General features: G+C 36.5%; 1 protein-coding gene and 1 long non-coding RNA gene across 6 annotated transcripts in view; both read right to left on the minus strand.

Moving 5' to 3' along the window:
* Window positions 1–11,271: 11,271 nt before the first annotated feature.
* On the minus strand, window positions 11,272–17,914 carry LOC123652153. Its single transcript, XR_006741318.1, has 2 exons — window positions 15,943–17,914; window positions 11,272–15,082 (listed from the first exon to the last, which is right to left on the minus strand). It is a non-coding gene; the product is annotated as an uncharacterized LOC123652153 (long non-coding RNA).
* A 1,381-nt stretch (window positions 17,915–19,295) lies between these two features.
* The window catches only part of ZDHHC21 (zinc finger DHHC-type palmitoyltransferase 21), a 48,778-nt gene continuing 40,718 nt past the window's right edge, over window positions 19,296–27,355 (minus strand). For all 5 annotated transcript variants that reach the window (XM_045580247.1, XM_045580246.1, XM_036434091.2 and 2 more), the window contains 2 exons: window positions 23,284–23,327; window positions 19,296–22,742 (listed from right to left, as the gene is read on the minus strand). In XM_045580247.1, the coding sequence (XP_045436203.1) occupies window positions 22,610–22,742; window positions 23,284–23,327 (177 nt within the window). In that variant the 3' untranslated portion in view covers window positions 19,296–22,609. The remainder of the gene's footprint in view (window positions 22,743–23,283; window positions 23,328–27,355) is intronic.

A 27,355-nucleotide genomic window follows, 5' to 3' on the forward strand; every position in this document is an offset into this window, starting at 1 on the left:
CGGTCTGAAAGAGGGGTGCTGAGACTTGGCACATTCACTGTAACTTGCAGAAAGGTGTGTACCAAGAAAGGGAATATAAAATGTCTCAATTTTTAAATTAATTCTCAAGTTTTGAATTGTTATGAGGGGATAAAATTTGGAATCTAATGAGTTAAATGAAACATGAATTTATCTGCTGTTTATTTTTAAAAATGGGGCCTTGATAGGTTTGGCTCAGTGGACAGAGTGTCAGCCTGTGGACTGAAGGGTCCCAAGTTCGATTCCGGTCAAGGGCAGGTACCTTGGTTGGGAGCACATACCCAGTGGGGAGTGTGCAAGAGGCAGCTGATTGATGTTTCTCTCTCATTGACGTTTCTAACTCTATACGTCTCCCTTCCTCTCTGTAAAAAATCAATAAAATATATTTTAGAAAATGTTTAGGTTACCTATGTGACTTGCACTGTATTCCCTTTGGATTGAGCTACAGTCAGAATGACTCTTGTTTGGTATTGGATAGAGGAGGAGGAGGAAATTCTAGGGAAGAATGTATTTATGATCCTAAAGCCTGCAGCCCCTGGGCTGAGGCAGCTCATTCCCATGGCACTCTCCATCCTGGTCCCTTCCCTGCCACTGAAGTGCTGTGTCGGGTTCACTGTGGTTCTGACATGTGGCCCGGCATGAGGAGGGCCCTGCATTTGTCTGAGGAAGGGGCTCAACTCAGCTCCTTATGCGTGGTCCCTGCACGTCAGCCAGGTGGCTGCTTCTGGGACTGAGTGGCTATCGGCTGGGACCACAGAGAAGCCTGGGCCACACGCCTCTTATCCTCCAGAGGCCAGCTGAGCTTGTTCTCATGGCACCCGGGCAGGCTCCAAAGCAGCGTGTGGAAGATGCCAGCCCCGTGTGGCTCACTCAGAACTGTACGTCATCTCCGCTGCCACCACCACCACACGCAGCCAGGCCTAGGGCTAAGGAGCAGACTCCCGTCTGCTGGAGGAGGCTGCAGTCACACTGCAAGGCGTGTGCATCGAGGGAGGGTCCGTTTTCACAACCGATTATCATCACAGGGGCCTTGCCTATTTCCCTTCACGCTCCTGCCTATTTACCCCTTACGCCAGCCAAACTGCAGCCCCCATTTCCCAAACACCATACAAGATCTTTTCTGAAATCTACCGTTTGCACTTACTATTTCCTTGACCTAAAATGCCATTTTCGTTCCCCCACTAACCACCCTTTAGAGTGGAACTCTTGACTCCACGTTAAAAGAGGAGGATTGATGATGCATTCTCCTCTGCACCCTCATGGGAACCCCGTGACAGAGAGCTAGAGGATTCTTTATGAAGATGCACGAGCCTGCAAGGGCAAAGAGAGGAGAGGACAGGTGAAAAAGTGTTCCAACAAAACACTGGGATGTGGAAAGCAGACACAGGGACCCACATAGCAGACCAGGAAAGGACTGTGCTGGAAGTGCTGGGGAGCCAAACAGAGTGCATCTCATCCCAGAACCAGAGGCCTCAGCAACGAGGGGCTGGATGCTGGGAGGCGGGGTAGGAGATGAACACAGGATTTGTTGGATGGACAACAAGCCACTGGTCCTTGGGTTTCCTCATGCTCTCTGCCCAGCCAGGTGAATACCTCCCTCACTCAGGAGCTGGAGGTGTATCCATGAAGAGGCCGAGTCTGAGGATCTTTGGAGTTGGGAAGATCAGGCATTGCTCACGGTGGGCGCCATTCTGAGAACAGGAAGCAAAGGGAAGTCTCAAAGGTGAGAGATGCCCAGCCGCATGCCCGTCTCAGCTCTGAGAAAGCTGGCAGACAGACTTCAACATCCAAAGCAGTCACAGCAGGGTTCCTCTTTGGGAAATGGACCAACTCAAAAAGCTTAAACACATGGAACTTTGTGAGCTGCCCATAAAATGTCAAAATACCTGCCTGACTCCCCCATTGGGAATCCTCCAGCACAGGCCTCTCCCTTCCAAACGCATTGTTCCAGGCAACCTGAAACAAGAACAATGTGCCAAGGTCAAGAAGACCTTTGAGCCAAACCTCCTCTAGAACAGGCAGCAACAGAACCAACATCCAACCAAAGAGACGGCGGCTGAGGGACCAACCTTGCAACAAACACAGTAGGACCACAAATACATTCTTCACTAGCATTTTCTCCTCCTCCTTGGCAATTAGGCATGAGGCATACACAATACCAACCTTTGAAAAAATAAGTAGCCTCATAAGCATATTATTTAGAAATACATGGGTGGCAGCCCCACCAGCATGGCTTAGTGGTTGAGCATCAACCTAAGAACCAGGAGGTCACAGTTCAATTCAGGGTGAGGGCACATGCCTGGGTTGGGGGCTTGATCCCCAGTGAAGGGCATGCAGGAGGCAGCCGATCAATGATTCTCTCTCATCATTGATGTTTCTCTCTCTCTCCCTCCCCCTTCTTCTCTGAAATCAATAATAATTTTTTAAAAAAGACCTACAGAATCAAACTCTCCACTGGAAGTTCTTTAAGGGTGGAGTAGAATGGTACTAATGCATGGTGTGCTGATTCCAGGAACGAACATGTCTGGGCTACAAGACATCAGTGAAAGTGGCTCTTTAGAGCCTCATCTCCTTTCGTGGGCCTCACCGAGGACTGGCGATGCAATTGCCACATGCCATGTCCTCCAAGGCACAAGAGTGGGGGCTCTGCAGAGTGTGAAAGACTGAAGTTACTGAGCACAGACTGTAAGGCTAGGCTGGGCACTCTTATTGTGCCCATGTAAACCCCCCAGGAGTGCCAGTGGCAGACATAAGGCAATGCCAGGTCCCTGTGACACTCCCAGAATTCAGATGCTATAAGATGTGCTGCTAGGGAGGGCTGCTACCATGTGACCCTCTGTCTCCTTGACTGTCTTTTCAGCTTGATGGTGAGTGCTTTTTTGTTAGTAGGGTTTTTTGTTTTTGTTTTTAGGGGTTGGGGAGCGGGATGAGAAAGGGTACTCATTTCTACAAAGAGGCAAAGTTGAGGGTAACTGCCAACAGCTTCCCCTTTTTCTTCTTTTTGTTAACTCCATCTGTCTGGACCGATGCACAAGGAAAAAAGACTGACAGAATGGCCCTCCAAAGTTGCACTCTGTTTTAAAGCTGATAAAGGGTATGTTTCCCACAGCTTAGGAGAAAAATATATAACAAAGTGCCCGAGCAATTAGACAAATGGTATTTACAAACATCTGCCGTCCGGTACTGTTGCCTGTGTTCAAACAAAGCCTCACAGTGTCTTTGGCAAACCAGGGCGAGAAAAGCTGAGTGCCATTCACCAAATGAACTCTTCCAGATTACAATTCTGTGGCCTGAGGGAATTAATTCAAATCCGCATGGGGAGTTATTCCCTCAGAGAAGCAAAGAAACTGGGACCTAGAGTAAAGTTGGCAGTAAGTCAATGAGTTTTTTATTAACCTCTACTAGACCATATTTATTATTTATGTCTGAATTACAGAATCCTAAAATTGAAAAGACCCCCAAGGGGAAAACGAGACTTCTGCTTGAGAAGGGCTTCTAACAGCCTTGGTGCTTCCCTGTCAACTTCTCCAATTGATACCCATCAACACTCACTCAAAGATGGCAACTCTAAAGAGCACCACTGAGACTGAGCCAACTGTACAATCTTGGGAAAGAACAGCACTGTCCGTTAAAAATACAGATTTTTGGGTCTGAATTTTGGCTCCACCATTTAATAGCCAAGTAACCTTAATATTCTCACCTGTAAATGGGGATGTTGGGGACAATTTCAGACATAAAAAGAAGTAACTTCATAAGATGAATAAAGTCAATAAAAATAAATGTAAAAATGGCAGAAATTATGGAACCTAACAGACACAGGGCTTAAAACATAGCTGCTATAACCATGCATACGTATTTAAAAGAGGATATACAGTATTCTAAGAAAGCCACTTCTACAATAGGTAGAAGTTACATGCACCTGCTTCAGCCCCAACCCAGATTTATAGCTAAAATATGGAGCAATCAACTGGACTAACCGCCTGAAGACCAAGGATTTACAGAAGACGCCACACAGAGACTGGGAAGAAGGGCAGAGACCCTGATGGAGCCAGTCCCTGCAGTCAGGTGCGGCAACAGGGATGGCGCTGCTGCTGAAGTCCCTCCCCCACTAGGAGTGTGGAGTCTCAACCCCACTCTAGGATCATCAACCTAACAAGCTTCTGCACAGCAAAATAAACCATCAACAAAATAAAAAGGGAACTCACTGGATGGGAGAACATATTTGCCAATGATACATCTGATAAGGGATTAATATAAAAAAATACTTCTTGGAAGACAAACAACCTAATTAAGAAATGGGGAGAGGACCTCAACAAACACTGCTCCAAAGAGGACATATACTTGGAGGGAAGGTGGGGGAGGGTGGGAGGTAATCAACCAGACTTTGTATGCATATATGCATAACCCATGGACAAAGACAGTGGGGTGATGAGGCCCTGGGATGGGGAAGGGGGCAGACTAGAAGGGGATAATAGGGGGAAAGGGGGACATATGTAATACTTTCAAAAATAAAAATGGGGAAAAAAAGGACACATAGATGGCCAATAGACATATGAAAACATTCTCAATGTCCCTAATCATAGATGCAAATTAAAACCACAATGAGACATCACCTCATAGCTACCAGAATTGACATAATCAATAAACCAAAAAACAAGTGTTGGCAAAGATGTGGCAAAAGGGGAAACCTAGTGCACTGCTGGTGGGAATGCAGACTAGTACAGCCAATATGGAGAGCAGTATAGTTTCCTCAAAAAATTAAAAATAGAACTTCCTTCAACTCAGTGATCCCACTTCTGGGAATATATCCTTAGAATCAAAAAATACTAATTCAGTAGAATACATGTGGCCCCTATGTTCATAGCAGCATTGTTTACAATAGGCAAGATCTAGAAACAGCCTAATTGACTATCAGTAGATCTACTCTAATAAAAGAGAAACATGACATCATGGTGTATATAAAGAATCCTAAATATTTCCACCAAAAAAAAACTACTAGGACTGATAAAAGAATTCAGTAAAATAGCAGGATACGAAATAAATATCCAGAAATTGGTTGTATTTTTATACACCAATAATGACCTATTGGAAGTGAAATTAAGGAAACAATCTCATTTATAATTGCATTAAAAAAGATAAAATTTCTAGAAATAAATTTATCTAAGGATGTAAAAGACAAATTCCCAAAATTTAAAAATAGAAAAAACCTGAATAGAACTATAACAACAAATTAAATGAGTAATTGAGAATCTGACAAAGAAAAGCCCAGGTCCAGTTTCACTGGTGTACTCTATGAAGTATTAAAGAAATAATACCAATCCTTAATACTTCAGGAATTGAAATCAATAAGAATTAAGGATAATTCATACCATAGACTATCATTCATCAACAAAAGGAAACAAATTGATACTCACAACATGAATGAATCTCAAAACACATGCTGAGCAGAAAGCCTGTTAGAAAAAGAGGACATATTGTATAATTCCATGTAAGAGAAATTCTGGAAAAGGCTAACCTAATCTATAGTGAGATAAAGCTGGTCAGTTGACTTTTAAGTGGAAGATTTAAAATAATATAAAATTCTAAAACATATCATATAGTAAGTGGAATGGTGAACAGCAATATGAAACATTTATTTCAAATAAATAAATATGCCAGATTATCATTAGAAAAACATAGGTAAATGTTTCTAAAAGTTTTACCAATAATTATTAGAATTTAACACATATAATGCCCAGCTGGTATTGCTCAGTCGTTAAGCATTGGCCCATGACCCAGGAGGTCATGGGTCCATTCCCAATCAAGGCACATGAGCGGGATGTGGCTCTATCCCCAGAAGGGGGCATGCAGGAGGCAGCCAATCAATTGATGTTTCTATCCCTCTCCCTTCCTCTCTCTAAAATCAATAAAAATATTTTTAAATTAGATACAATTATATACCTTCAAGAACATTATAAATCAGATGTGAGACAAAGTAAACTGTAAAATATGTTAGTTGATAATTTGTACATCTAAATGTGTTGGTGATATTTGTACATCTAAAAAAATTAAAGTTAAGTCTCCCAGTATACTCTTAATACAAAAATAAAATTGAATAGAAATATACAAAACTATTGAAATTGACTAAAATAAAGTTTATAAACTTCAAGTGGATTCAGCAACAAGTACAAAAAAATAAAATGATTGAAGTGTTATTGAAAAGGAAAATACATCATCTTGATTTAGGAAAGGCCTTTTTTAAACAAGATAAAACCCAGAAGTCTCAGTTCAAGGTCACTGAATTCTTCCATAAAACATAATGGTTATGACAAATTTTATTTACCATAGGTGTCCTCAACAATATCTCCTTTGCAACAGGCTTTTCTTGTGAAATTTGGCTTTGACACTCTTCTCAAGATGTGGAGTCTCCATCCTCTTTCACAGAAACTGGGCTGGCTTGTGACTATAGCAGGTTGTGGTTTCTGAGAACAGAGGTCATGGGAGGTGATGGAGGCTCAGCTTGGTTCTCTTGGACCCTCTCTCGGAATACAGGCACACATATAGGAAGGCTCATGAAGGAGTTCTTGATGACAGCCCCAATGAGGTCCCAACTGGCAGTCAGCATCGTGTGAGTAAGTGAGTAATACAGTTTTCAAGTATTTCTAGCTGAGAAAAAACTACTGTGACCTTTCTGAATCCCTGACACATAAAATCTGTGACCATAAAAGAAAAAGATTGGTTGTTTTATATCACTAAGTTTGGGGTTGTTATACAGCAAATAACATATGGTGATTACCAGAACAATTACCATAAAGAAAAATAAGAAACAGCTAAAATTTAGAAATATATCCAGAAAATATAAAGAGTTAGTAACATTGAACAAAGAGAAGTAAATGGCCCAAACAATATACCCTTATTGGGGGAAAAAATGAACAGATGCTCATCTCTATTAGATTGGCACAAATCTTTTTAAAAATAGAATTAAGAGAGACTGTAAATTAAAGAATTTTGGAAAACACTGGTATTTTTTATCAAAATTTAAAATGTCCACATCCTTTGACATATCAATTTCATTTCTAGGAATATACTTACAAAATACTAGCAATTGGCCACAAAGATTTTTGTACAAGAGTGTTTATTATAGCATTGTTATCAATATGGAAAAAAAGTATTTGATGTTTAATCAGAGGCATGATTAAATTAGAGGATACTGATATGATATAATATACAGAAAAGGTAAAAAGAATGGGTTGACTATTGTCTTGATAGGGATGATCACCACAATATATTATTTTTTAAAATGCAAATCACACAAGTTAGTTTCCCTAGAAAACCAAACAACCGTTCATGTGACAATAGATACCAAATAATAGATACCAAATTACTGCCAGTCGCTACCTTTGGGAAGGACAGTGGGAGTGAGGATTTTTCACATTTTATTGTATCATAGATGGTAAGTGCTCTAGAGCCACATGCATCTCTTTGACCCTGTGAGTGTGGCTCTTCCACAAAATACCACGACCTAGGCAAGTCTTTTTGAAGAAGTGGCATTAGAAGAAGTTTAAGTTTAAAAATTTGGCTCTCAAAAGAAATTTCAATCATCGTACTGTTGATATCTGGCTCTGTTGACTAATGAATGAGTTTGCCAACCACTGGTAGAGGAAAGAAAGCAGGGAGTGCTATAAAGAGTTTTATATAAATTTTAAATATTGATCAGACTATTTTTCATGTTTATACACATAAAAATATAAATACATGTATGTGATGATACATTCCAAACTTAGAATTGTGTTAACTCCAGTAATGGAAAAGGAGAAAATTCTACAAGGGTATGAATATCATGATCATTCAAATTACTGAGGTTATTTCCAAAACCAAAAACATGTGCATGAATTATTATTTTCCATATTGTGGGTACTTTTCCATGTGGAGAATATATGAAATGCTTTCAAACACTCAAGAACATCAAGTCATAACAAGTGTAGACTATCCAAAAAACTTTGAAATCAGTTACTTCTAGTTGCAATTTAAATGTGAACCTGTTCAATAGAATGAAGGTATTTGGCTTACAGCTACATAGCTTACTGTACAATTTATACAATAAATTTCACTAACTTGATGGTGATCACTTATTCATCAAGGATTTCTCATCCATAGTTCAATGTTGAACTATAAAACCTCCACATCATATTAGATCCTTAATCATTCAGTTTTTGTAAAAAATCATCACAAGTTAGAGCTAGGGGACACTTCTAGTTATAATAATAAATTTCAGTATTAAGGATACATATCTAGACCATGCCACGGTTAAAGGACCACTGGTGACACATGTGTATATGTACAGTAGCATCTGAATATTTGGATATGTGTACTCAAAGTTTTCTATTTCCTGAATTACTCTGGCCTTTTTATGTGTAAAACATATTGCTATTTGGGTGTTTGGGCTTTAAGCAGAGGTGTTCTCTTGTTTGGAGAAGAGGGTTTTATTTGAAAACCACGCGCAACCAGAAGACATACAAAGAATGTGCTGTGACTGATACAAATATTTTTTAAGCAAGCTTAGATGTATTTTTTTTTCTAACTAACACACATCCTCTATCCTTCCTCAGTCCTGTTTGCTCAGCTGGATGTCCACAGGGTCCAATTTTCCCTCCAATTGCCCTTGCACGCTAATATAATTGCTGCTCCTATGGGTAATCGGTCAGCCTCAAGCAGCATTTGCCTGCATTTGTTCTTCTACAGGATCTGGCTGCTTCTCAAATGATTTTGCAGTATTATATTATCATGTATATTTAGTTTTTCTCTGTTTTCTAATGCTAAATAGATATTAATCTTTAAGGATGCTATATATTTTAAGTGCTTCAAAAGCAGAAATATACAAATACAAATGATGTCTTTAGTAATCCCCTTGGTGAATCAGTATGATTAACTTTATTAAATCTTGGTTTTTGAGTATATTTTTAATATTCTGTTTGTCAACATGGGCAGTACACAAAGCGTTTCACCTGTATTCCAAAGTACTATCGTTTATTCTTGAGGACACTTACTAGTGTGACTGTGAGCTGTAAGCTGAAGTAGCCATGTTTTTCACAGAACCCCATTTAGTTGAAAAAAATAACTGACAAACTGTGGTTTTTCACATGTGGGTATATGGCAAATATTTTCTAAAAAATGAGTGAATATAACACTTCAAGGAAAACCACTGACAGAATGTGGTTACCAATAATAAAATTCAAACCTTCAAGTGAAAATCAGAATTGTGAAAAACGTAACGTGTCAATCATTACAAGCTTAACAGCTTTCCCGTACTTACTTTTCTGACAAGATCAGTGGCACTATTAATTTTTTAAATTTAACTTAACCCAGTTTAACTTATAGAATGAATTGTGTCAACACTTGGAAAATCAGCATTATTCCAGGACTTACCAAATGACCAATGAATGGTGTCATAAAATCATGTATGGGTTAAGAGAACTTTCCAAAGTAAAAAAGAGACAAATAGATTTTAATATAACAGAATATAAAAAGTTTCTTTGTATTGTTTCTGGTCCAAGATTATAACGAAACTTTAAGAAAACGTCACATGTTGAGTTTTTGTCTTGTATCACAAAAGATGTGCACAGTCATTTGAACAAACTATGAAAATATTCCTCATTTCTAACTACAGATGATCCCCAGCTTAAGGTATTGCAATGGTGCGAAAACAATGTACATTCAATAGAAACCAGCCAGGCTAAGATATGATGTTCAGAAGTTTATGTGTCTTATATGTACTTTCATTCATAGTATTTTCAGCATATGATGAGTTTATTGGAATGTAACCCCATTGTTAAGTCATGAAACATCTGTACAGTATTTACATGAGACTGGATTTCTCTGGAGAGTTCAACCACAATACCAATGCAATGGATTGAAAGCAGAAGCAGTATGCAAATCCAACTTTCTTTTATAATGGCAGATATTAGAGGTCTGCCAACAATGTAAAATCATGGGTCTCTAAATAAAAATACATTGTTAACATGCAATGGGCTTGTTATTATGTTCAAATAAATTAATAAGCATTTTAAGTACTTCTCAGCTTTAAATTCTAACACAGTCAGTACTGATCAAGACAACCTATGTAAGGAAAAACTCTTTGGGGCCCGCAATAATGTCTATGAGTGTAAAGGTCCTGAGACCAAAAAGATTGAGAATCATAATTTATCATTATTAAGAGAGCATAATTATTGTAAATGCTGCTTAGAATCAGAGCAAAGGAAACTGGAAAGGGAACAAGATTAAAGTTGTATAATCCTTGACAGTTTGTAAAAAATGCAACAATTTGGTTTCATTTACCAATACAACAAAGTTTACAGTTTCATATGCAACTATACCAAGTCATTTAATGTACTAATCCAGAATATTTATCAACTTTATTTTATGGCAATAAAAATTCAAGAAATTAAAAATAAAACGTCAAGCCTCTATCTATCAGCCTCAGGGCAGTTTTTATTTCTTCACTGCTTCTAAGATATACTGATTTGTCCTTTCAGATATTTTTGACAATTTATACTAATATACATTCCTCTGTGACAACTCCCATGTACAAGTAAAGCAACTTTAAATTCAGACGTCAGAAATTTGTCAATAAAATGTTATCAAAAAACTCTTAGAATATAACTTCATTAGACTAAAGGCAAAGTAATTCAATATTCCTAGATCTAAAATAATACCTAGACATACTCTAAAACTCTGCATTTTATGTAAATAACTCCTCAAAGAAGAAAATATTTCCATACAAAAGTGTCTGGCCCAATAAATGTTCAATTGTGTGATGAAATCTATCCATCTGGGACATCTCTAAGACAAATATGCCTAATTTGGAATATTGCATTTGCCAATTTCCACCATAGTACCTAGTTCTTCTTGAACACATTTTTGATTATGGTAGAACAATATCCTAAGGCTACTAATTTCGAATAGTCATCCAAATTGTAGAAAACTTTTAAAAAACTGATCTGTTACACTGATAGTGCTATAGTCCGACTCAATCAGAGAAGGGGCCAAAATCTAAAATCCAGCCTAAATCGCGGGCTGAATGGTTTACTCAACAGTCATAAACTGTCATTGTGATGGAAACGCAGCGGAGTGCAGTGATGACAGCGCGGTGCGGGCCACATTGCAAGGCCTGGCGGGATGGATTTGGCCCTCGGGCCTTGTGTTTGACACATGTGGTAGAGTTTGATTTGATTTTAATAAATAAAGAAGGGGGGAAAGACAGTCCAATGTTTTTTAAAAAATATTTATTTAAAAATAAGATTTCTAAAAATACATTACATAATACCTTTCAAGAGAAGTAAAAATTCCACAATTTAAATTAAAAACAATCTTCAAAGAAAAATAGAACTATTACAAGAACAAAACTAAATCATTAAAATAAATTAAACAACAACATTATTCTTAAGGTAGATACATAGTTTGCTTTTCATTTTAAGAACCAGTGTAGACTCTTCATTTAAACGAGTATATCTGAGACACATGGTTTACACTTGTCCTCTTTCCTCTCCCTCTTTTCAATCTAGTCTATTACTTCTCAACTATTTTCCATATTTACTATTAGCATTACCATCAGCACTGGAAAGGTAGTGAAGACTTTAAGAAATCTTAGGGGAGCAGACAAGGTGAAATAGACAATGTGGCATTAGCACTTAAATGTAAACATATCCACTGAATGAAATAACTGCCTGAATAACTTAAAAATGGGATCTTTATATGCCAGTCAGAGAACGACAAGTATCACATGATCTCACTCATATGTGGAATCTAAAGAACAAAAATAAACTGATGAGCAAAATAGATCCAGAGACACAGAAGCATGGAACAGACCATGGAATCTCAGAGGGAAGCCAGGGGTGGGTGGGAAGAGATTAACCAAAGAACTTGTATGATATATGCGTAACACATGGACCATGACAATAAAGCAGTAAAGGCCTGGGGCAAGGGATGGGGTCGGGTTAGAAGGGGTCAATGAGGAAAAAGGGTGGACATCTGCAATATTTTCAACAATTAAAATAAATTAAAAAACAAAAAGAAAAATGGCATCTTTATATGGAATTGGAACATACCATTATTAAAATAGATGTCCTTTATTTTAGAGATATATAATATTAGATACCATTTGAGGCTGATACACAATTTTAGAAGTCTCAAAATATCACAGATTTTGCTTAGTCATTAAACTTGCTAGAATTTTTTTTTTTAAAGGCTAATTTTAGGGACATAAAGCTCATACAAGCACACTCACCTGTGCTCAGTCCTCCCAAAGCCTACCCTGTTCTCCCGCAGACCCGCAACTCATGTCGAGAATCTCTGCTTTAGTGTACCTATGCACTAGAAATTTCTTTTTAATACTCATCTCTGGAAGACAGAGGATAGTGGTGAACTCTCTACTACCCAATCACTTGAATAAATAGCTACATTCAGCCACATTAATTTAAATAATGCATTAACAAGCTGAATAACTCAGTACTAATATTGTGGCAACAAAATCTAAGAAATATATTGTTGACAAAGACATATTGTTGCTTCTTCCCATTTTGCTTTTACCTCTCATGACATCTATATCTCTATTTCTACAGATCATTCAAATGATCCTAAGTCATGTTTCATATAAGTTTTAGACTTGATTCTTTTTTCCATTCAGAATTCACTGCAAAACCCTATATTGTATCTACATTCAATGAGAGAATATTTGTTGAGTGAAAATGATGCAAAACATTCTCAAATGTGACTGTCTAATTTTTCAATACATACACACTGTTACCTTCCTGCCAGAATTTTTAACAATTTCAGCCATGGTTTTAAGGTCACCCAATGAATGTTTTGAAAGTTTTAGGAAACATAGAAAAACAGAATAGTAAACAGCAATATTACATTTGGACAATTATAAGTAAGTACTTTATATTTCTCCCATTTTTTATAAAATGAATTACTAAGAAGAATTAAGTTTTTAAAATACTCTTATTCTTAATTTTTTTATGTTAAGTGAATAACAGCATAGAGACTTTTTTTTTTTTTGTAAAGTTCAATTTTCTATTACAATTTTGCTTAAATCAAGTATATTTGCATTTCCTCTTTGGAAGTGTTTATATATATAGGGTGTCCCCAAAAATGTATACACACTTAACAGCTGACAGCTCATTTGATTTTTCTTTCTTTTCAGATTTAATCAATTAGAATTAGTAATTATTTGAAGTGTGTGTATTTTTGGGACACCTGGTATATGTATATTTTTTAAGTGTTTTGTAATTCTAACCTTGTTTACAAAATAGACAAATGACAGCATCACTCCTCAATGGCATTACGGATTACACACAGAGCAAGAAGCAGAGTTCTTCATTTGTAATCAGAAAGGTCCCTAACCTTTCCACGTTATCATTTTGTTTCAGCATTCACTAAAAGGGCCCAATAAGCTAGATAGTTCACTTATAGAAATAAAAGTAGACTTATTATTTCTCATTTTTTCCTGCAGAAATAAAGCAAAACCAAAATATCTTGTGAAAAGTGCTTTATCTTTTGCAACTTCAACCTACTAAACTTTTACAGTAGTCAGTAGTCAATCTATATTAAAATACAAAATAAAAAACCATACTAATCTGCCTATCTAAAAAAAAAAGTTCAAATGAGAAACCTTTAAAACCAATTAAATTGAGGCAGCAGTGTGTAAAAACCAAGATCTGTTAATCAAAATTGTTCTTAGTAACATTAAATTTTACTTTATAAACACAAGGATGTGAGAAGAAAACTTTCGGTCAACCGAAAAGAAAATTAACTCTTTGGTACCGGAAATGAAAATGTCACTCAAGGCTAAATGAGTAGCACCAGGGTGTTTGAGTTGAGGTTGTAAAACACTAACTTCAGGCACCAGCAGGTGAAAATGTCACCCAGTGAACACTGGCAGGAACATAGAACTTGCAACATGAAGACAACCTTTCCCTGTAGTTAAACCCTGTATTTCCTCAAACAATCAAGCAAAGCCACAAAAAGAAACATACCTTTTTTGTTGCCATTTTGCCCTCATCACTGTTAATATCTAAAATATCAATACTAAAAAGATCAGAGTGTTGAACCACTGTGGCAAGCACTGCATTACATGTTCCAGGCATTCACAATACTAATAGGTATGGAGACCTTCAAGGTATCAAGAATGCCAAATACCCCAAATTTTAAAGTGAAAAATCATTCCTTATATATAAATTCTTGATTTTTTTACTTTGACAAAATTTACTATAATACTTAGTATCCTTTCTTTGCAATAGTATGCTTGTGAAAAAGGTCCCAGTTTTTTCAATCAAACTTCCGGGCAATCTATTCATGTCTACTCAGCATTAAATAGCTGCACCTTTCACATTATTCTTAATACTTTACTGTTTAAAATAACTTCTCAAAGGCATCTGATCAGCTGAAGAGAATCAGCAATATAAACTCCGTAGATAAGATAACTCAAATTAAATGTCCTCATACTTTAACTCTTATAATACAATACAATGGATAAGGCTAATATGACTGTAGCAGGGGGAGTTTCTGATGCCACAGAACTCCATTCAGTCTACTCTGTTGCTTAGATGCTATTTTCCATGCTCCGCCTGGCTTTCTCACCATTTTAATAAGTATCCCTGTTTTCTTTTTCCAATTTTGTACTCTATGTCCTCTATGGTGGACTAGAGGAAAAGAACATAATAGTAAAGAAATATGGTAGTGGGAAAACCTTGACAATATCAAATGACTTAATAATTTTAAATGCCATTGTTATTTCTGTTTCAAATTAGCACAATTACAACATCTAAAGAACAAATGAAAATACAGTAAATTTTGTTGTTAAAAACTGCACAATGATAATAAAATGAGATGTCTGAGCAAACAGTCACTCTCTTGAAGTTAAACCACCATCATCCTAAAAACAGCAGAGAATGCTAAACACCACATAGTATAATAACATCGGTTCAAAATACTTTAAGAAAGTTGTTTCTATTACTTTCTCACATCCTACTGCAGAATATTCTAGAGAAGGGCTAAGTTCAGAGTATAATGAAATTTGTAATCCTATCTAATAAAAGAGCAATATGCAAATTAACCATCACTCCACTACACCCACAAGTCACGTCCACCAGTCAATCAGGAGTGAGTATGCAAATTAACCCAACCAAGATGGAAAGAGCAGAAGGCTGGAGTTGCCCCAGCAATGGAGGAAGTCAAACTTTCCGCACACCCTGGCCAGCCCAGGACTTCACTCAAGGCTACAAAGTTTCAATTATAGAAGATAAATAAATTCCAAGTACCAGGCCTCCGGTTGGGTTGCTGGGGGTGTAGCCGGCCTGCAAACCACCACAGGCCCCTCACCCAGGCCACCCCACACCCCAAGGGAATCCCATCCTGATCTGGGACACCCTTTAGGGCAAACCAGCTGGCCCCCACCTGTGCATCAGGCCTCTATCCTATCTAATAAAAGAGTAATATGCAAACTAGCCATTACTTCAACACACAAGATGGCTGCCCCCATGTGGTCAAAGATAGTTGCCCCCATGTAGACACAAGATGGCCACCACAAGATGGACAGCAGGGGAAGGCATTTGAGAAGGACAAGGCCTGCAGAGGAGGGCAGTTGTGGGCAATCAGGCCAGCAGGAGAGGGCAGTTGGGAACAACCACGCCTGCAAGGGAGGGCAGTTGGGGGGAAACAGGCTAGCAGGGGAGCAGTTAGGCATCAATCAGGCTGGCAGGGGAGTGATTAGGGAGTGATCAGGCTGGCAGGAAGAAGCAGTTAGGGACAATCAGGAAGGCAGGCAGGCGAGCAGTTGGGAGCCAGCAGTCCTGGATTGTGAGAGTCCTGGATTGGAGAGGGTATAGGCTGGGCAGAGGGACAAACCCTCCCTCCCGCCCCCCCCCCCCAAGCACGAATTTCGTGCACTTGGCCTCTAGTTTATATATAAATTCAGAGGATGATTCTTAGAAGGTAAAAAAATATGAACATGAAGTAACACATTAATTCATTTGTTAATTATAGGTTAGTAAGTAGCTCTCTCCTCCTTCCCCTCTCTCCTCTCCTCTTTGTCCTCTCCTCTTCCCCCTTTTTGATCAGAGAAAATGCATTACATTTTTAGAAATAGTTATAACTAAGCTGGAAAAATCTGTTATTCATCTAAAGGGGGAAACACTTTGAACAGTGTAATTTCAGCCACTAGCGACAACCAGAGGGGGGGTAGAGATCTGGTTTAGAAGGCCTCTGAGAAGGGAGTACGTTAGCCATCATATGCTTCATCTGCTTAGAACAACTGGCCTACCTAGATTCTAAACATTCCTACTGCTGAACCCCCATTAAGAGCATAGGAAGAAAAAAGCATCACACCTCTGTTGAGAGGGGGGGAAACTTGATACATTTTATATACACATGTGATTCCAGGATCCTAGAAGTGATGAAATGGTATTTTTAATAATAATAGTAATCATCTACTGCACTCCTAGTATATATGAAACCTTGTACATACGCCATTTAACTTACACAATCCAACAGTGGATGTCATTTTTATTGTTAATCAAAACATTAAAATTTAGAAAGATTATATACAACATCTTAGCAATGTGTACTACTATCTTTCATGCAACTCTTAAACCTGCTCAGATCAGGATCTTAAAGAGAAGGTATTATCCTGCATGCTTACACTCCTCAATAGAAATTTGGATATAAGAAATGAAAGGGGTACGAAAAATAAAATATTCTCCTGTAAAAGAGAATGGCAAAAATCTCTTTTGATGTTAAAATTGGTAACTTGTTTAATATCATCTAAGATATTCATGTTAATATGCCTACTGTCAAGTGTTCTTTTTAAAATCTTAAAGTTGTTTAAAAGGGCTCCTCTGACAGTGTCTGCTCTGCTCTAACACACTACCAGCCTTGACCAGCCCTGTGTCAACAACTGTTGGCCATGCATGAGGCAGCCAAACAAGGCTACAAAGACCTACGCCTGACCGGTGTGGCTCCTGGCCAGTGTTGCTCCGTGGCTGAGCATCAACCTATGAACCAGGTCACGGTTGTACAGGATGCAGCTGACCAATGATTTTCTGTCATCTCTGTTGTCTCTCTTGCTCTTCCTCTCCTTTCACCTCTGAAATCAAGAGATATACGTGTGTGTGCACACGTGCGTGCGTGCGTTTGCAATATATATTACATATTTTGAAAAGATCTCATAAATCTGCTGGCAATGTCACCTGAGACAGTTTGGAGTCACACCAGTAGGTTCTATTGTTGGGTATGGTCTCTGTGATGTGCTGAAACATCTAATCCTCAAAGATGGTAATGTGTCTGCTTTGGCAAATGATGGGATATTAGTGTTGTTTGAGCAGCAGGAGGGGACAATTCTGATTACATTTCTCTCCTGCTGGGATATAGAGGAAGCAGACATGTACCTAACAGAGAAGGACATCTTTCTTTACACTGAGCTGCCTATGAGGGACATTATCTTGCACTGAAATATCTTACCCCAATAACCACCAAGCATGGAATCTGGAAATGTGAGCTAACACCAATTCACTCAACAGCAGATGGGCAAAAGCACAGTGCCTAATTGGGAATGGTTTTGTCATCGATCCTCTGCTTGCTTACCACATTTCCAAGAGCTGTGATGATGAGAGGAGGGCTGCACTGGATTTTGCTGTTTCTAATAAGGATATCCATTGCAAAGAAGTCCTGAATGCAGTGCCTGCCATTCAGTATGCTCTAAACGATGAAGTGATGCTGAGACTATTGTTAAATGATGGCTATTGAGTGGAGCTTAGCTTTGAGTGCATGTGTGAGGACATATTTGGGAATTGTTTATGTAGTCAGAGATAGAAGAAGTATTGCCGGGTTGGACATCTTGTATAATATAGGATAACCTGTCCGTGAGTGTGTTACAGTTCCTTGGAAGAAACACTTGGTAGCCAATGTTAATCATACATTAATAGATTACATGAATTATATGCTTCTGTGTGCTAAACTGCAGTCTGCACAGGAAGCACAGAATGGCCAAAAATCCAGCACATACTAGGTAAAAACAAGTTTTGCCTAAATTTTTTAATAAAAAATGTCTATAGGGAAAAATTTTTAATGTCACCTTTGATACCTTCTCAGTACTACTTTATTTTCAGAATTAAGTTTTTGAAAATCATCCTTAATTTTTCCTCTGGTTTAAGATATTAATTTCTTGCCTTTCTTGATACTTCCCAACTCTTTAATTATATAATGGGAACAATTATAACTATATTAACATTCTAACTAAGAACTTTTTTTTTTAAGTTGATTTCTAGAATATCATAAAGTATGTAGACTGTAATCTCCATATTACAGTCCATATGGGCAGGGATCTGTTTTGTTTATTTTTATATTCTCAAGGCTTAGCATAATTTCTAGAAGTGGTAAAAACAATAAATACTGAGTAAATAAATAAAAAAAACTAGCAAGTAGAACATACTAAATGTACATGATTATTAACTACATTTGCCAATACTTATATTTTTTAAAGCAAGAGAACTGGGTAAAAAATCCAATACCTGTATCTATTAGTAAATTATTTAACGTTTGTAAGTATAAACTTTACCAAATAAATTCTAGGTAGATCTATGTATATTAAAAGTCATGTAAAAGACTTAGTGAATGAAGCAGCAATGGTATAAACTTGAGCTATGTGATCTATTTCTCCATGAAGCATAGGGAAGCCATTGGAGATTAGAGAAAAATCCAGGGGAAGACTAGCAGCTTTGTTAATATTAATGCCATTGTAAACCAGGGCTGCACACATTGTGATTTTATAGCAATTTATGTGAAAACACTCAAACTGCCCTATGACTTAACAATAAAAGATTGTGTGGCCATAATCTAAATTACTTCACACTTCCTAGCTGGAAGTGTTGTCCTAACTTAAGTCTTCATGGTTAGCTTTCAGAATAAGTCCTTTTGGTTGAAACATATCTTCAACTAATTGCTTGTACAGAAGTAGCCTGAAAAGGCCTGATGAAGTATAGTTATAATTAGCTACTATATTTAGAGAAAAATACCTCTAAACATTAGCAAAAATTTACTGACGTTCATTCTCACAGAAGTTTTAACTTTGCCATTATACTGAATTTTATGTAGCTTATGTTCTCTACCACTATTACTATTAAAAGTAAACTATGTTTTCTTCTGTTAAAGACATTAATGTATAAACTAAAATTTTAAATATAGCTATCTCATGTTAACCACAAATATTTTTAATACAACTCTTAAGCAAAATAGTATTTTTTAAAATAATGGAACATTAATTAATTTAGTATTTTTAAACTGTAAGTCTTAGTTACAAAGTATCAAAAGCACTTTAACTGTTTGGGGAACGAGAACTCAGTCAATTTTTGCTTACAATCTTCAGCCCATAAATATTTTTTGTTTAAGGAAAAGAACAACAAAAAATGTAATTGTTCAAGAGGTATAATATATATCTATGTAAAACTTATCTCCCGAAGCCCAATTAATGACTTTGCTGAGTAAAATATCCTTTAAAATACATTTTGCTTCAAATGAAATGTTTATAAGGAACTACTTCACCAAACAGCAGCTCATAATTGGTTAACATCATTAGTTATTTTCAGGGTTATCCAGAATACATAATAAATTCGCTACTAAAGCTTGAGCTATAACTCTGAGTAGGAAAGTTTAAAAAGAATTATTAATCTTATTATTTTAGTATAAAAGAATCAGAAAAAAATCATTCCAAAACTGAGATTAAAAAGACTAAATGTATTTTTTAGGTACTCAGTAAAGCACATTAGATACTTGCTTACCATTGTAACAATAGATTCCTGTATTTCTGTGTTTCCTAATAAATTGGTAATTTTCAAGTAATGACGTCTAATTCTAAAGACTTAATTTGCCAAAATAAGGTTTAAAATAAAATTCATGAAATGTTTACATTTGCTTATCCTGATCTGATATAAACTTGTAAATACCAGCAAATATATATATATGTATATAAGAGCATAAGCAAATGAAGCAAACTAGTCATCATTTTGTATGAACTATATGTGTCATCATAAACAGGAACACATTAATTTTCATAAAATATAACAGCCTTGAACATACACTCCCCTAAGCTTGTACCTCTGTTAGGTTCAGAATTTGGCTATTCAATTTACTCATGGGGCAGTAAGTCTCTAGAGCCAGAATAATTACACCAATTAGCCAAAAGAGGGCGCAGAGAGAGCACTAGAGTTCATGCACTCCCTAGGAAACTACCCGCTGGTTTTTCTCAAGTTGTCTAACAAAGGCTAAACCCACAGTTAGGCGTGCTAATTTGAGAATACTGAAAATTAAAGCACATGTATATATAGATATACCTTAATATAGAATCTTATATAAATATATTGATATGTAGCATTTCTACCGTTTAAACAAAATAAATATATGTCTTGCCTAGTGTGCTAGTTTTTATTCCAGTACCAGAAAGGACTCAGATACAGAGGGATCAGATCGGCAAGGGTATCAAGAGGGAAGAGAATGTGCCCTAGACATGGTAAATCTAAGGAAAACAAAACCCTCTTCGAGTGGGAAAGGGACCACCTCTGGTTCTCATTACGGAGGCAGAAGTTAGCTCTGAACCTCCCAGATACCTTTAAGGTAACTAGTACTACATGAAGTATAACTGACGCTAAGGGATACAACGCTCTTCAAGGGATCCTCACTTCACACTTCCCTATTCTCTCAAGGTCCAGTTAGTAGAGCAATCAATTGATATCTATCTGCATTGTCTATACATTACTTCCTTATAACAGTTTGGCCCATCAGGCCAAATTTGGTCAATATGTTACCTTGCATAAAACCCAACCCATTTCCATGACATGAGCATATAATGTGGTTCATTAAGCTCTACAAATAAATTTCTCATATTAAATTTACTATGCTTTTTATCAGCACTCATACATATTTTCATCTGCCACTTCTATACTTTTAAATAATAAAGCATTGTAATCAGAACATGTAAGACATGGCACTTATATTTCTGAGAACAGCTAATGCTATTCTTTTAAAAGATAGTTTCTGAAAGAACTAACCACAGTATAGTTAACTGGCTGATATGGCAACTTTCTGTTTCATGATTTCTCAGGTGTGACACTCTACCATCAAAGCTAAGTAAAAGGAAACTACTGAGATGTTCCAAGAACAGTAGATCCATTCAATCTCCTCTAAGATTCAAGAGAAATACTGTGAGCACATACATTTTCAAAAAAAGATATATGGATTTTGCAGTATTCTAATGGAAAAAAGTCTAAAGCTGAATTTATTTTCTAAGTATGCTAAAGTTCTTTTTATACAAATATTCTATGCTTTCCAAGAGACCATCATTTTTAGCAATTTAAATTTGTGTAAGGCTAATGACAAATGTAGATCATTATCGATATATTTTCTTATTTTAAGGCTTTTTCCTAACATTAGCTACAAAAAAAAAGTCTCTCAATCCAAATTATAGTTGGCCCATTAAAATTTAAATTCAATTTGGCTGACTGATTGTAGGTACACAAAAGTTATTTACTTTTACTAATAATTTCCTATAATTTTGTTTCAGGAATAGCTGGCCTATATTTATTATATATAAACCTTCCTTGTGTAATTTTTAGATCTACTAGTAGGTAAATAAGAGCAAAAAGTATATATATTTTTCAAAAGTACAATATTCCTCTTTATACCGTACATTATACATTTTCTAGTTATATTAGTATTTTAAAAACACTCATTCTGGTTTAACTGCACTAGAAAAGGTGTCTGTGGAATTTATTGCAAATTCTCTATCCATTTGCTCACCAAAATATTAGGATAAAATAGGAATACATGCCCACTTAGTCAGTTTTCTCCTTGGAACAAATATATTAACAACAATCAATACTTACAATAGTACAGGGAAAAGAAGTGGAAAAATTAACATGGAAAAACATTTAATCTTTCCTTTAATGTAAGGTAGATAGTTGGTGCTTTATTTTAGTGGTATTTTTATTTTGTTTTTTTGGTGAAGAGAAAACATTAGAAAGCTACTAAGAAAACACTGCCTTTTTTCTGTTGTTCAATCCTATGCTACATTTGTAGTATATATAAAAGTATGAACATATTTTAAACTGTACTGAAAAGAAATTTCACATATAAGGTGTAAAACCTTTTGTAAAAGCTGAAGAATTAAATTCAGATTTGATTAGTACTGCTCAAGAGTGAAAATTTCAAATAAACATCTGAAAATTCCCATAAATTAAAATCTGTAATATTGTCAGTGCTAAAAGAAATTATGTACAATTATTTCATCCCAATCACTGCCTTTTGAGTTTAATAACAAAAGCACTTTAAGAAATCCCCGTGGAAAGCTAATTTGAAAGTAAACATGCTTTGAAACTTAACTATAGATCTTGTGTTAGTCCCACAACAGGATCAAGATCACTATTAAAATAAAGCCTGGGGCACATTATGATGCCTAAGATTGGTGGGTGGATTTTAATTGACTTGAAGACTGTCATCGTTCTATTATCAGAAAACCTGTAACGCATTTCCAGCATGGAGGACCCATCTGTGCCCACCATCCATCTGTTTAGACGTGATTGGCAAAGTGGTAGGGAACTCGCAGTGGTTGCCTCTGCCTGAAAGGAATAAACCACAGGATCTTCCAACGAGTGCCAAAAACTTCTGAGAAGGTCTGCTGCCATGGCTTTCGGGGCCTCGATCTACAGAAGACAGCATTATTAGTGAAAGACAGCACTCCCATGGTGCACTTCAGTCAGCTAAAACAATACAGGTTGGCTGGGGATCCATTACAGGACTCTGATGAATTATGTCCCAGCATCACAAATACAGCTTTCCTTTCATTATGGCATGCAGCTGAGTTTTAACTCTGGAGAGCAGATATTGTATCTGTGTCGTCAATCAACCTACGGCAACTTTTGAAGCCGAGTAGAATCCCAGTATTAACAGAATGTGTGTCAACAACACAGTAGCAAATCTCTTTTGATGTACTTTCAGGACAAATAATTTAACTTACTTTAGTGAGACAAGTAACAAGAATGATCAGTACTTATTTTGTATGAAAACTAGCATAGCTAGAAGACCCCAGATGTAAGAATAGGTTATGCCTGCCTAGCTCAAGCCTTAGACAAGGCTCCAAGAAAAAAAACATCATTCTATTATCTTTCCCCTATGTTTTTTTCAAATGTGGCCAGTTATTTCCATTTTTAGTAAGAACTCTATAGACTTCACTTTTATACTTACATTTCTTCGCAACAGTTTGACATCTTTTCAATAGATGTTGTATCCTATTAAAAATTAAGAAAAATACTCAGAACAAAGTTATTAAGACTTTATTCTATATTAATTTTCAATGTTTTAAAATCATATCTAGAGAATATTCTGAAGATTTAAGCAGTTTATTCATGAGTAATAAGATTTCTAAATTATCTACAGACATTGCTGAAATTCCTTGGAAAAAACAGAATCATAATTACATTGTACTCCCACTCCACAAATATTATTCAATTACAAAACCTCACAAAAACTGTAGGAGTCTCACTTCATTAATGTAATATTTTTAAATTATGTTTGCTTCCTTGACAATTCTTTTAAAAGTCCAGTATCTATTTGTAATTCAACTGCCATGCAGGTGCATTAAAAATAAATACCAAAAATGACAAATGAAAGGCTAACGCACAAAGAGCCAAAGGCTTGCTCTTCTGAGAAAACACAGACTCAACAAGGCCCCTGCACTTGCCACACCACAACACCCAGTACTCTGAAAGTGAAGTGAGCTCATCAGAGTCCTTTGGTGAACAAACAATTTCCTTTTTTCAACAGAAAAATCAGCCACTCCATAATAATACAATTTCTATTTATATGCTTTATATAATAATGAACATATAAGAAAAACAAGTCAACAAACAAAAGGTAGTTTTTAGACATGCTGGTTCAACTCATGTTAACAGAAGATCTATCATTAGATTGAGAAACTTATTATTTAAATAATAACCAAGACAAAGTACATAATCTTACTTTAGATATTTACATTTTAAGTATACTTCAAAAGAGTATAAAAGAAAATAGCTTCTTTTAAATAAACCAGAAAGTTACAGAAGTAATTCTCCTCCACTAGCGTGCTCACAAACGGCAGGTGGGCTGTACTGTTATTAAGCAGTATTATTCATGCAAATAGTTCTGGTTTCAACTGCAATCCCAAGAACTTTTTTGGTTGTAAAATGTTCCTCCAATGAAACTAATAAAAAATACCTTCAATTTAAAAGACTCTTTGTAGTAGAAGTTACATAATTAGCTAAAATATTAATTTCTTATGCATGAACAGAATAACTACAGTTAGCCCATATACAGAAAAAATAATAATCTTTTTATTAAGATGTCCAAGTAACCAATAATAGAATTTTATTTCCAGATTACCTAGGAATTTGGGACAAGACTGCAGATTAGCTACATACTCTCTATTAATTGGTTTTCCTATTATGCTTTGAAATTCATGATATCCAATGACAATTCTACCTATAATGAACCTTTCTTGGTTCTGTTGCATAACTTCCTCAAAATAATGTTTTACATTGTGAAAGCACAGTCTGCAAATACATGACATCATTGATTAGGGACTTAAAGGAAAACTGAGCCTCTGGTTTCACATCTGTATTTAAAGTGACAAGTAATTTTAATGGTGTCTTAGAATTGATGGGTGACAGGTTGCTCCAAAAACAATTGAGATAGTGGTGCACAAAAACAAAAAGATAAGAAAGAAGTCAAGTGCTATTAGTTAAGGTACATACAAATGAACTAAAATTGCAGTTGTGGATAATACTTAAAAAATGAAAACTAGCCCTAACCGGTTTGGCTCAGTGGATAGAGCATCAGCCTGTGGACTGAAGGGCCCCAGGTTCAATTCCGGTCAAGGGTATGTACCTTGTGGGCACATCCCCAGTAGAGGGTGTGCCGGAGGCTGCTTGCTGATCAATGTTTTTCTCTCATCAGTGTTTCTAACTCTCTCTCCCTCTCCCTTCCTCTCTGTAAAAAAAAAAAAAAAATTAATAATATATATATATATATATATATATATATATATATATATATTTTTTTTTTTTTTTTTTTTTTTAAGGCATCAACTTTGCCTGGCCTGCATGGCTCAGAGGTTGAGTATCGACCTATGAACCAGGAGGTCACGGGTGGATTCCCAGTCAGGGCACATGCCCAGGATAGAAGCTCAGTCCCCAATGTGGGGTGTGGAGGAGGCAGCCAATCTGATTCTCTCTCATCATTGATGTTTCTATCTCTCTTTCCATTTCCCTTCCTCCAAAAATATATTAAAAAAAAAAAAAAAAAAAGAATCAACGTTAAAGACTTTGGATTTAGACTTCATATGGGAAAAGCTTTTCTTTTCAAGTGCTTTTGACATCTTTCTAGAATCTAGTTCAATAGTAGACTAATGCTTATTAAGTCATCATAAACAGATGGTCATTTTTATCAGAGGATGGGACATTTATCATGACTTTATGAACACTATTTGTGAGGGTAGACATAAAGGCTATTTTTTTTCTCTCTAGAAATAGCAAATGCTTACCTCTCTGAAACTCAGCTAGCTGAATCATGTTACAATATAAGAAAAAAGTACAGTTTGTAGATGAAAAACTAAACATGTCACAAAATATTTGCACTGACACTTGCACACATACTCAGAGCAACAGAATTTATTATGCTATCACAGTCATAAACACAACAGAATCAGCAAACTAGAAAAGAAAGAAGTTGCTATTGGTTAGAACATGGAAAACCATAAGCTATTTCCAAGTGCCAAATCATATTTAATATTCTTTTTTTCTGCTTATAATGCAAGGAAATATGTAATATTAGAGGGAAAAACACACAAAGACTAATTAAAATAGATTTTGGTGCACATAACTAATTCTAAATTTAAAAGATTCAATGCCTTTGGTGGCCATCAGAAAAGGACAAATAAGATAACTGCTATTCTTAAGGAGGAGTATAAATATAAATTATTAGCTTCTAGAGGCCTGGTGCATGAAATTCATGCACTGGAAGGGGTTGTTCCTCAGCCCAGCCTGCACCCTCTCCAAACTGAGACTCCTCGGGGGAGGTCCGATTCACAATCCGGGACTGCTGGCTCCTAACTGCTTGCCTGGCTGCCTGCCTGATTGCCCCTAACCATTTCTGCCTGCTAGCCTGATCTCTCCCTAACCTCTTCCCTGCCAGTCTGATTGACACCTAACTGCTCCCCTGCTGTCCTGATCACCCCCAACTGTCCTCCCCTGCCAGCGAGGTCGCCCCCAACTGCCCTCCCCTCCAGGCCTGGTCATCCCCAACTACCCTCCCCTGCAGGCCTGGTCGCCCACAACTGCCCTCCTCTGCCAGCCATCTTGTGGCAGCCATTTTGTGATGACATGGGAAGCAGCTGTCTTATGAGGGTGTGAGGATCAATATTACCTCTTTATTATATAGGATATGTAAAATTCAGCTATCCAGAAAAATTCTTCAAGGAATAATGAAACAAATTTTTATTTTATGCTCTCTACAATCAGAATATCTTTTTTTCCAGAGAAATATTTATGTTTTGATTATGGTCTAATTATCAAATAGCTAAGACTTTCTTCAGCCTACATAACTAAGCGACATATGAGAATGCTTTCCTATTTTTAGAAACTGAGTTTATTTTCTAAAATAAAACAATAATAATAATAAACTAGAAAAAGCAAAACTTATAGAAATTTAGGCCTTACTTATATCAATCAGTACTATATAATTTTCCTGATGGCTGACCTTACCCTAAGAAATTATCTTTCAGATTCAGCCTAAGAAAATATGATTACTTTTTTTTTTTTTTAAAGCTGTGTCCTAACTAATAAGATTATATCTAAAGTAGAGGGGAAAATTTCCTAGCAGAAAATAAGAGGGAGGTATTAATTGCCTACTAGAAAAGTTAGGAAGGGGAAGGGGCAAGAGGAAGATTTTATCACCGGAAGTTTCCTGGTTGACAGACCTGAAATTTAGTCCTCTTGAAATAGATACTTCAATGATACAATCCACCCAACTAGCTTATCCTGCTTTGAGTTCATTCTTACCAACACTTTACCGTATATGTTGTCATATAGGAAAGAAGAATCTAAAGAGTCCTTAGAAACACGTGACAATCTGGTTTATATCTTTAACTATCACTTTTAAGTCTGGAAGCAAGAATCACTGCTTCTCGGCTTCATTAACTCTGGCAACATTTTCAATTAGTAATAATTGCACCTCGGATAAACCTCATTAGCTATGCTACTGCCACCGCGCAAAACTCAAAATG

This window comes from Pipistrellus kuhlii, unplaced genomic scaffold (assembly GCF_014108245.1).
Source record: "Pipistrellus kuhlii isolate mPipKuh1 unplaced genomic scaffold, mPipKuh1.p scaffold_m20_p_12, whole genome shotgun sequence".
NCBI classification, from domain to species: domain Eukaryota; kingdom Metazoa; phylum Chordata; class Mammalia; order Chiroptera; family Vespertilionidae; genus Pipistrellus; species Pipistrellus kuhlii.